We start from the raw sequence: 11,706 nt of genomic DNA, 5'->3' as shown, positions 1-11,706 counted from the left end.
GCTCTCTACAGTCCACATTATATTTACAATGGAAATAGTTTTCTTGCTGTTTGGCCACGAAAAGAAACAAAACCTAAACAGTTCTCACACAGAGGAGTATTCCCACAATGTGTGTTTTCTTTAGGAGAAAAAGCAAAAGTGGGCATTAGTGCTGAAAGTTGTAAAAAAAAAAAAAAAAAAGATTGTCAGATTGTTGTTTCAGCAGTATGTGGAGGCGGGAGGAGGCCCCATCGCTGTGTTTGAAACACAGCCAACCTCACTCCCCCTCTTAACTGTGAAGGCAGAGAGTCAAAACCCCTTACAGTTAGAGGTTGTTAGACCACACTGCAACACTGAGTAAATCTAATACCCTTACTTTTATTTGATCTAGCTTTTTCTAATCAAAACTAATCAAACAGCATAACAAGTGAATAAAGCGGAGGATAAAGACAGTTCGGAGAGTCGAATGAATGAAAAGTTACTTTGGAAAAGTCCCCTGAATCCCACAGAAAATCTTAAACCATCATGCAAAAAAAATGAGAAAAAAAAAAACTCCAATTACATCATAGGGAGGGGGCTGCAGAGTGCAGCCTGGACGAGATGATTACTTCCAGACACAGAGCCGGGGTCTTTGTCATAAAAACACACACATGTGCGTGCGCGCGCGCACACACACACACACACACACACACACACACACACACATTCACAAGTCTGTCTGCTTTTCTCTCTCTCTTTCCATCATTCTTTACAATTTCAGGAAAATAAAGTGACACATATAAATCCCAGGTGGGTCTCATATGAAAAGTTGGACACTTTAAATTTATTGCCAGCACAAAGATTTAATTGTCATAGAGCGCTGGAATGTTACTCCACTTCCTGTCCAAAGAAGCTTTAAAAAAAAAAAAAAAAAGATTTTAAAGCAACCACACCACTATTTGCTACAAGCTGTAGCGTGTGTGTGCATTTTTTAAAAACTATAGACTGAAACCATGTGTAGACTGAATCTAGTAAGTCACAGCAAACCGTGGAAAAACGGGAGGAGGGAAGAAAAAAAAAAATGGAAGAAAAAATTGGTGTCAGATTGTGGGAGTGGGTGTACGATCAAGTTCGGTAAATGTTGGAAGGTCTGAGTCACAGCGTGAAAAGACTCAAGTGTCTCACCCAATCACAAGAGGCCAAAGTCAATAGGCAATGTTTTTTGTTGTTGATTGTGGATCAGTTATGTTTGTTTTCTTCTAATTGGACTTTGGTCTTGTCAGTTTGTCTTTCACTTTGTTTTGTCCAGTCTAACCTCACCACGTTTCTTACCTGCACCTGGATACAAAAGTTTAACCTTTACCTCAACCTTTACACACCTGGATTTGAATGACTTGCTGTTCCTGTGACCAGTAATCAGGAAATTACCCCCAAAGCTATTTCTCAAAGTCACCCAGAAGTTCATCTACTTAATTGGCAGGATGTTTTCCTAAATTGAATATAACCCACATCACAGCCATGTGCAGGGTTTATCTAGATGACCAGTTTAATGGAAAAATTGGCGTCAGGGCCACTTGAAACCACAAAACAAGATGTTTGAGTGTTTGAATGCCACTAAGCCTGTAATTGAATGGCTGTAGTGTAATGTAGGCAGTGGTACTGACATCTTTTGACAGTGTCGTGTTTGTTCAGATGATTTGATCATGTGAGACCTTCACACAGACCTTTAGTGTTTTTCTTGTGGGTCATACAGCGAGAAAATTCCTCCAGCTGCTGCTTCAGTCTTTGCAAAACAGTCACTATGAAGAGTGCATCAGCAGCAGCAGTGTAGAACTTGAACTGGTAAGCTGCATCTTTTCTGTACGCTGCTGCTCATTATGTTATGATGAATTCCAACACAGAGCTGAGTGTCTTCATACAGGATCCTCCTCACTCATCCTCCAGGAGGAGATAACAGCTGAAGTGGGAGGAACTCCTCAGAGACATGTTTGTGCACTCTGAAATAAAGCAGCTCAACCTTGAATGATTAAGATGTGATACAGCGGAAAGTCAGTCTGTAGCTTCTGCAAAAAAATGAAATAAATAAATAATGCAACAACAAAGGAAGTGTAATAAATTGGCAATGTGAGCACAAAATAAATCTTGCAGTGACTGTCTTTTTATTTTAAAGGCAGGAAAATAAACATGCACTCATTGTTAACCTTTGGCATCTTTAATTAACATCAGTTCTCTTTGTGCTGAGTTCAGACATCTTTCACAAGCTATTTGACACTTTAAAACTGACAAAAATACTTTGGTTTCTTTTGAAATCATGGGAAAAAGGCAATAACAAATTTGGCAAGAAATGTCTCACAAATTGCAAAAATTAGTAAAAGGTGACAAACACATTACCTAAAAATCACTTTTTAAAAAAAGAGGGGAGGATTATTTGAAGAGTGTTCCAGAAGTATTATAAAAGACATTTATAATACTGACAAATTTATATTTAAAAATTATGTTACAGAAAAAAATATAATAAAATATAAAAAATAAACATATTTTCAAGGGATTTTTAGAACATTTTCTTATATGTTCTTTATGGAATTTTTTCTTTATTTATTCATTTGTTTATCTATTTACATTATTCTCCCGGCAATTTTCTTATTGTTTTGTTTTGTTTTTTTTACCTTTTTGTTTTTTTGCTAGTTCTTGGGTCATGTCGAGTTAAGTTCCTTGTTGCCTCCTCCCCATGTTTTTGAAAGAAATCAAACCAATTTGCTCAGATTTGAAAGGGTTAATAATAATTTTTCAAAGTACATGAGGCTGTATACTGATGATGAAGACATATGCTCTTATTTAATTTTACTGACTCCAGTGTTTGGTCTGAATGGGTCTCTTTGTTGAAGGTATTATCCTCCACTGTGTTTTGCTTCTTTATGGGCAGATGATTTATTGTAAGTTCATGATATATGAAGTCCAGGCTCAGTGTTTCCAAATCCATCTAGCTCTACACCACTGGACTGCGACCCATCATTTCCCTCCACAGGGGGTCCTACTGGTTTTTCTTCTTGTTCTATTTCAGTACCTGGTGGTAAAGCCACAGTACAGTCCTCCGCTGTGTTTGGCTCGCTGCCAGCAACTTCATCCTGTGCTTCAAACTGTAGTTGTACTCCGCTGCATTCGTCTCCGTGATTTCCAATGATGAATAAAGCTGAGGTGTTTGCACCTTTGTGAAGCCCACCTTCGACAAAACCTTTTCCGTTATAGCTGTATGAGGCACTTCTGGTCACAATTGCTGCAACAGTTAGAGAAAATCCAAAAAGAAGAAAGATACCAAGATATTGCATATGATATTAGGCCTTAATTTTATTGATTTTTCAGTTATTGAACTTCTTGAATACAAGTTGTGCTGCTGAATTTGAAATATCATTGCATCAGCCAGCGTGGCCCCATTTGTTTATTTGTGAATTAGCAGGACATCTCAATACTGCCTTAGTTTTTTTTTTATTTTTGGGAAATAGTTTGACCACGAGCTTGGAAAACAAACAAGACAGTGCAGTCAGTGTCACCATATGGGCATTTATAAAACATATAACCTTTTTACTCTTAACTGCACGGTTAGACGTAAAAGCAACAATCTTTTTTCCTGGATCCTAACACTTTTCAAAATATGTCAAAATATGTAAGCGACATCCATTTAAAATTAAATAAATTTTCTCCCACAGTGTATTTTTACACTTTCACCTTCACTCTTTTCACGGCGTATTTGCCAGAATAAAATGTTGGCATTATACATTTCTGCAAACTACTGAAATGTTACATATGTATGTTTCATACATATTATATTAACATTTCTTAACTGACAAAGTTAACACTACTTGTATACGAGCTAAGTTTCTCATCAGGAGGAGGAGGGGATGCTGGATGGTGTGACACCTTGGCGAGACAGTGTAAAAGCAGCAGACAGCAGCAGACCACTTCTCGAGACCAACAAACATTAAAAATGAGACATCAGGACATTTCAAGCTGTGTTTGTGGCTACCTAACCTGGTATTTTAAGCCAAAACACGATCTTTTCCTAACCATAACCAAGTGGTTTTTGTGCCAAAACCCTAACAACACAGAAACTGCAGTGTTGTCAACAAAAAAAATGAGAATTGAAACAGATAGAAACTTAAAGTATCACACAGTTGATGTCCTGGGATGTAAAGCATGTTTAAGATTTTTTTTTGTCACAGTAAAGTGAAATCTTAATCTTAGTTGTCAACATATGACACATATAAATTTAACATATCTGTTGTCTGCAGAAGGGTACAGTGCCAATATCTGTTCTGGTGATTGGGGTGTTTTAGCAGCACATTGTAATTATGTAATTGCAAATAAAATCTAATTATTAGCTGCCCTGCAAAATTAGATATTATTCTGCCAAAAAAAAATGCTGATACAGCAACACGATCCGCTTGAATGGTCATGAGTTTGACTCTCATTAAACTGACTGTTATGACTGTCAGTGTTTTTGTTTTTTTTTGATGAGGAATTGGATCCAGATCCAGTTTGTTAACTTCTAAACAACTTTTCTCCCATTAAACATGCTAAACATGATTTTAGTGCAGCTTCAGCAGTAACAGTGTTACAGTGTTAAGTGTTATTGTGTTGCTGAGTCCAAATAGAATTATGTCTCAACTACAGTTGATGCATGCACTTACTTTTCATCACAGAAGTTTGAATACCAGAGTAAATCTCTTGCATACCTTTTTTCCTTACACACTGAACGAGGGCCACAGTGATTGTGAACAAGAAAAAAGCTGCAGAAGCTGCAGTGCTCCACCAGGACCTCTGCACACACTGCTCATCCTCACCTGCAGAGCAAACATTTCTTTAAGTGAAATGTTTTTATTTTTCATCCTTGATTTATAAAGCCCACAGAACCCTCTGATACTCACTTATTGATGCAACAGTGATGTTTACTTGGGTTTGAACGACGTGTCTGCTTTGCAGGCCTGACAGGGTACAGGTATACGTCCCAGAGTGCTCTTCGATGTCTGGCTTGTGAAGCAGAAGAGACCCGTCTCCCAGTAGAACCAGGTCCTGATCAAGTTCAGCTTGACCCTCCCACAGGTTGAAAATGTGTCTGGTTTTTGTGTCACATCTCAAGATAACTGTGGGCTCAGTGGACGAGGTGAAAGTCCAAGTGAGGGAGAAATTCTGGAGACTGTGTGGAGCGATGCATGGGATGGACAGTGCATGACCTTCCTCCTGTGTTATATCCTCTGAAAGATGTCAGACATACATGTAGGAGCCACTCCAGAATAGCAGGTACATTAAAAGTACATATAAAAATAAAAAATTAGTAATGATTTTTTACATAAAACTTAAAAAAAAATTAAATTAAAATAAAAGACCCAGACAGACTGGGTCAAATATATATATATATATATATATATATATATATATATATATATATATATATATATATATATATATATATATATATATATATATATATACCAAACAAAAAAATTATGTCATCCTTAAGATAACCTGTGTCTCTAAACAACTTAAAGTTTATATAATACAGTGTTTTCCTTCTGGAGTAAAAATATCAACACATTTAACTAAAAAGTTGCCATAATTATGTGCATTTTCTCTAAATCTATCTTTAAAAATTTTTGAGGATCACATCTGCTCTTGCTTTTATTTGTCATAAACCAGACTCATGAAAACTAGATCACTGTGTAACCAAAACATACCTTGGTTTTTGCGTGAGGCAGTCCACACCTGGGTCTTGTCAGCCGCTATGAAAGAGCAGAAGTAGGTATAGTTGGAGGGATTACCCAGAATCCTCAGTGTGCTTTCCACAGTGAACAGACCTCTGTGGTCTGTGGTTTTGATGGTTGAATTTTCTAGAGCTTCCGGGGCAGAGGGCGGGTCTGTGGCCCATGTCACCTGAGGTACAGGGTAGATGTTGTGAGAGGAGCAGGTGACCGTCTCATCTGTCATCTCCATGATCACTGACTGGATGAGTGCTACAAGAAAAACAGAAAAGACACCAGTTTGAGTATTTTGTGGTGCTGGCAACCAGAAAAAACACGAACAACATTGCTTGTGTGACACTCATATTCTCATGTTTTGAAGTGTGCAGGGCAGAAACAGCTGGGTAGAACAGGATTTGTACACGTTGTTCTCTCACTCACACACAGTCCATTTACAGTGCTGGCCTTTAACTGCTCCTTCACACAAATCACCTGCAGATGGTGCTTTTCTGCTGTGTTTCCCCGTCCACTTGTTAGTAGGGCAAAAAGCTAACATGACATAAGCTAGAGCAGACTGAATCCAGACACTTGTTATTAGCAAACAAAATAGACCAAGACATAAACTTTGACAATGAAAACCGGGCTGTTAGACTGGATTCCAGGTCACAAAGTAAACTCTTTTATACACCGTTTTTATGTGAAAGTGCGAGATGTAAACACCCAACTGTCCCTTTAGTCCTAAAAAAAAACTCATTCAAAATCTCTTCTTCAATGCATTAATTGCACTTTTCCAATTCTCTCTGTTGTGCCAGAAAATTCAAATAGTGAGCAAAATGTACATGCATTAAGTTGTAATTTATCAGCACCACAGATTACATTCTCCAAAATAAAAATAACATTTACTCACCATCTCTCTAACACTGTTTTGACCACTGAAAATGAGTGTATGACAGACTTCAATACGATAACATGACAATCAACCATTAAGAGCTGCTGTCTGCTTTCAAACTGCTTCACAGCCAGGAGCCTTACCGCAGAGCAGTAGTGGAAAAAAAAGAGTGCAAAATGTTCCACCTCATTGTCACGTCCTTAGGGGTAGTAGACACTTAACCACTCAAAGCTTCATCACTGCTAAATTCATCATTTTTTCAACCAAAGAGGAAAAAGCCAAAAACAACATAGGGGGAGTAAAATGGGCAAAACTTGTGACACTTTGAATGTAATGCTGTCAAATTTGTACTGACCTTTCACCTCCAGGTTGACAAAGAGCTCCTGGTTGCCCTTCCGTGTGCTTGTGTAACATTTGTACCTGCCCTTGTCTTGAACTTTGACCCTCCTGAGGAGCAGGGAGGCATTGCCGTGAGGGATGTGGGAGTTGAATAAGCAAGTCCTCCCACTGAAGTGCTTGTTCTGGAGTCCGAACTGATCCTTGTTGTAGTAGTAGCTGTGGACTGGTATTTGCTGCTTGTACCAGTGGATCACCACAGTGCCAGTGGGTCTGAAGCTGCAGGGCAGGATGCAGTCGTCGGGGATGATGCAGGTGACGTTGGCATCTGGTAAGACTTTAAGATGGTAAAGCTACTGTCAAGAACACTGCATTGTTTTAGACATTTTTCATTCGTCGTAATGATCAAAATAAAAGTACTGCTATAACTGTCTGTCAAAGGTTTGTCATTTTCCTGTAATGTACATTATTTGATTCATTTTTATGTTAAATTAAATTATGAATATCTGGATTAAAAGAGTAAAACATGTCATTTTCTTTAGATCTTTGGTGAGTAATTACTGTATTTCAAGACATATATCAGCTTTAACAATCACTTTTTCACAAATTTTAAGTCATAATTTCACATTCTTGCAGGCATTTTTGTAGGCTTTTGTAGCCACATCTGTGGTGTGTTATGTTTGGGGTTTTCAAAAGTTTGTAGTCAACAGACTTCACAATCAGTTTAGAACAACAATTAACTTGGAACTCTGCAAATACATAGGCTACTATCCGGATGCAATGCAATAAACTACATTATTTTGTGTTACAGTTACATTGCAGTGTATCAGAATTCTCGACTTCTGCACGATCTCACTGATGTGATTGTTTCTTTCTTATTTCACAACAGCATGAAACTGAGCTGAGGAGAAATGCAAAAATTTGCACAAAAGAGCTCCTGTCCTCTGTGACTTTATTGTCTAATAAACATCTGAGCTGTTTAACTAGAATGGAGTTTTTTTTATTATTTTGTTTTTGTTTTAAATCTAAGTCACACTTCACCCCAAATGAGTGCTTAGCCCCCAGATGTGTGCAGCTGTCACAGCTGGGTAACACTGCTGTGGTGAGGACACAGTGCAGCTTTGTTTACTGCTGCTGAGGAAATATCAACACAAACTTATGTTATCCGTACAGCTGGATTTTTTTTGAACCTCTGTCATTCTTCAGCATACTCAGCTGACATTACACTGCATGAACTACTGAGCTGTAAAAAGCTGTGGGCTTTTTTTTTTTTTACACATTAATTAAATTTACTGTATGTCCATACAGTGCTCTTTTTGTGGCCTGCCTGGCAAAATGAATAAAGTGAAATCATCAGTATATAGTTGGTATTATAGCTTTGTGCTTACTGCAGTGAAAAACATCATCTTATCAGGTAACATGTACACTGTCTGCAAAAATAGCCGCCATTATTTACCCTAAAAAATGCGTTTTCATTGGAACAAAACCTTATTCACCATCAGGGTGTTGCAAAGATCGGCCGTATTTGCACAAGGTGTGAGGAAACGTTTCCTTGCATGACAATTATATTCTTGTAAAGTTAACATTATCTGAACAGATAACAATACCAAACTTAATCACAACTCAGGCAATTAACCCCAAAAGTATACAATTTCTCACTACTGTATAAAGACTATGCACAGCAGAAGCACCTTTTCTATTTAATTCCCTGTTTATGAGAATTAATCTCTTATCTGTGAACAGTAGGAACAAGCATTGAGTATTACAATACCTTTTGAAGCTGTCAGTAATGATTTCTCCAAGAATATAAGCAGCACAATCATGAGTCCATGTGTCTCTGCCATGTCAGGCGACCTGCATTGAGCTGTTGGTCCTTGTAACAGTATTTGGCACGCATGTGTGTGAAAGCACATCAGTGTGCACTCAACTGTTTCTGTGTGATTCCACTTTACATCCTTCCTAACACTAATGAAACACTGACTAATTAACCAGGCAGGTAAAAATTTAACCAGCCTGCTTGTGTATGCTTCACTACACAGCACCTCTACTGAAATAGTTCACAGATACACATGTAACACCTTCTGTGATCTGTTTTCTATTCACATTCATATCATCTCTATGGGCTAATAAAGATGTTATGTAATTTTATTTTGAAAGGGGAGGCTCCTATAAATCACATATCTTTATTTTGATAGAAAATATAAGGATTTGCTACACAGAGGGGAACACAGAGTTGAAGAAGACAACACAACATTTTTATCTATAGATGAGGCCGGTCTTTTGTACTTAAAATAATGTGACGATCCTGAGTATCCTGATGAATGGCAAATATGTGCATTTCTTCAGGATACCAGGGCTTTACCAGGGTTTTTTGTGAAAACGTACACATATTTCTTAGAATGATATCACACTGTTTCAAAAGTCTTTAATTATTCTATTAAACCGATGCAAAATCTTAATGTTTAACATCCTAAAACAACCTCAAACAGGAATGAATCCCACCTTATTTTATACATGGATGTTTCCTTTTCGCCCAACGCCAGCTGGATGAGACTTCAGTCCCACGTGACCCTAGAAAGGCATCACAGAGTATAGAAAGTGGATGGATGTGATGGTATTAGTGTTTTCAATTTCAGTAATGCGTATGGTAAATCTTGTGTCATTCTGAAGTTACAAATGTTTATATATGTCTATTCAACAATGTTGTTATTTTTTATATAAGCACATCTACATACATTCATATGTTCATGAATAAAAATCCACTGTATATCTCTAAACATGTTTTGACAGATGATGACCTCTAGAGAGCACAGATGAGATGTCACCTCCACATGTGAATGGCCTCCTGCTGTCCAGCAGCTGTGGGGTCACATGTACAAGGGAGCCAAGGTCCACGTGCATGATTCTTTAAGATGGCATTGCTCATGTCTGCCCTCAATCAACTTTAATCCCAGATTAAAGGGACTATGCCACCACAGCGGAGTCAAGCCGTCTGTGTTTTGATTTCATCGTCAGTTCTGAAGTTTCTCTTTTCCTGTTACAGGTTCTCATTCTTCCCTTGATTTAATGCAGTGTCATTAAACATGCTTTTTTTCTCTAAAGTTTTAATATTAGAATTTTTTGTTGAAACTTAATGATTAAGAGTTTCCACCCATGCCCGTAATACTTAATTTATCCTTCATTCATTGTATGTCGATTGTGCAATATGTCACATGGCCACAAGCACATTAATAATACGTCATATTGAATGCATACAAATATCCAACATGCTGCAGATCTATTGTATATATGGACAGCATGCTAGTTTAATTGCAGTTACATGCATTCAGCATTTGGGACAATACCTACAAAAAAAAAATCTCATGTTTTGAGTGTTTCAAAATAAAACTCATTTTGCTTGTATAATATAAATAACTTAAAATATTGAAAAGTTTTGAAAGTGACTTTAATGTGCAAATAAAATATTCATGATATAAAAATAACAATGCAAAAATCTTAGTCAGTCTTTACAGACAGGAAATTGAGTTCAACTTCCAACATGTCAGGAAAAGAAACAGGGATCAACGTTTGTTTCACTTCAATTTCTGAAATTGTTATATAATATAGTATGTAATAATATAGTCTTTCAAGAAACATCAGTCTGCATAGGTCATTGTGGTGTGATGGGTATGAGGGCAGCCGCTAAACTTTTCAGAAATGACTTATAATCAGGAGTTCACTGGTTTGGATTCCCCAGCCTGGAAAAGCTTTCATCTTTCTCACCTGTGGATAAGAAGCTGCCCAGTGTCCATTGGTAGAGAATAGTCAGCCATGTTTGACTGGATGAGCCTCATGGCAGGTGATGAAGTGACATATAGAATAAGGTTTTTTAAAAAAAGCACAATTATAAACCTCTGTGACAAGAATGTACATGGACATCACATTCAAGGACGGGCAAAAATTAGAAATACTATTATCTGTCACAGCTCACAGATTTATAAAGAAAACAAAAATATCATGACTCAAAAGGCAGATAAACTAAGCAAGGAGTCTTTAGTGATAAAAAAAAATACAAGGGTACAAAATGAAGCAGGTAATTAACACAATAACAAGGGCAGAAATGAGGCGAATTCATGCAGACGAAATCTAGATCAAAAATCATGAAGCAGATATAAAATGCTGGAAGGCTATGGCAGAGGGCACAAGGACAATCTTTGCACAAACAAACCAAGTGAATAAATAAATGACAAATAAACATAGTATCATTAAAAAGCATTACAATTACCCATTAAAATAACTCTGTAACAAATGCTTCTTTTAAGAATATAACTTTTTCATATTCATCTGTATTTTTATCCAGATTATAATTTTGATTAATTGTGGTTGAAATGAATTGCAATTTGTTATAAAGTGTTACTTTTACTTACATCCACAATGCAGAGGATCCTGTGCGCTTTAAACAAAATCTGAACCACTCCGCTGAATTACAAAGGAGGTTTAAATTTTGTGAAATTTAGCTTTTTTGGTCACTCTGTCAGTCGGTTGGTCCACAAACATTTCCACTCTGTTTGGCACCCAAAATGTTTGCCTTCGGAGGCTTTAATTTGGCAAGGAGGTTTTGTGTATGTGTGTGTGTGTGTGTGTGTGTGTGTGTGTGTGTGTGTGTGTGTGAAGAGAGAGAGAGGATTGGCCAATGGGAGTGGCCTGTCACAAAAAGGCACTTAACTTCCAAATGGATTCAGACTTTCCCAAGATTTTGTGGGAAGATTGCTCATGAGCCAAAAGACAACTGATTAACCGTTTGTGCCAACT

The 11,706-nt window shown here is 37.3% G+C and overlaps 1 protein-coding gene across 1 annotated transcript; it reads right to left on the bottom strand.

Moving 5' to 3' along the window:
- Window positions 1–2,153: 2,153 nt before the first annotated feature.
- LOC148187325 (CD276 antigen-like) lies at window positions 2,154–9,816 on the bottom strand. Its single transcript, XM_088088887.1, has 6 exons — window positions 9,741–9,816; window positions 6,935–7,252; window positions 5,688–5,963; window positions 4,881–5,207; window positions 4,689–4,796; window positions 2,154–3,232 (listed from the first exon to the last, which is right to left on the bottom strand). The coding sequence occupies exons 1-6, from the start codon at window positions 9,814–9,816 to the stop codon at window positions 2,898–2,900; spliced, it is 1,440 nt and encodes a 479-aa protein (XP_087945013.1). The 3' UTR covers window positions 2,154–2,897.
- Between the last annotated feature and the right edge of the window lie 1,890 nt (window positions 9,817–11,706).

This window comes from Plectropomus leopardus, chromosome 15, assembly GCF_026936395.1.
Source record: "Plectropomus leopardus strain MGB_pleo_1.0 chromosome 15, ASM2693639v1, whole genome shotgun sequence".
NCBI lineage: Eukaryota > Metazoa > Chordata > Actinopteri > Perciformes > Serranidae > Plectropomus > Plectropomus leopardus.
This window is presented reverse-complemented; position numbering and strand designations above follow the sequence as displayed.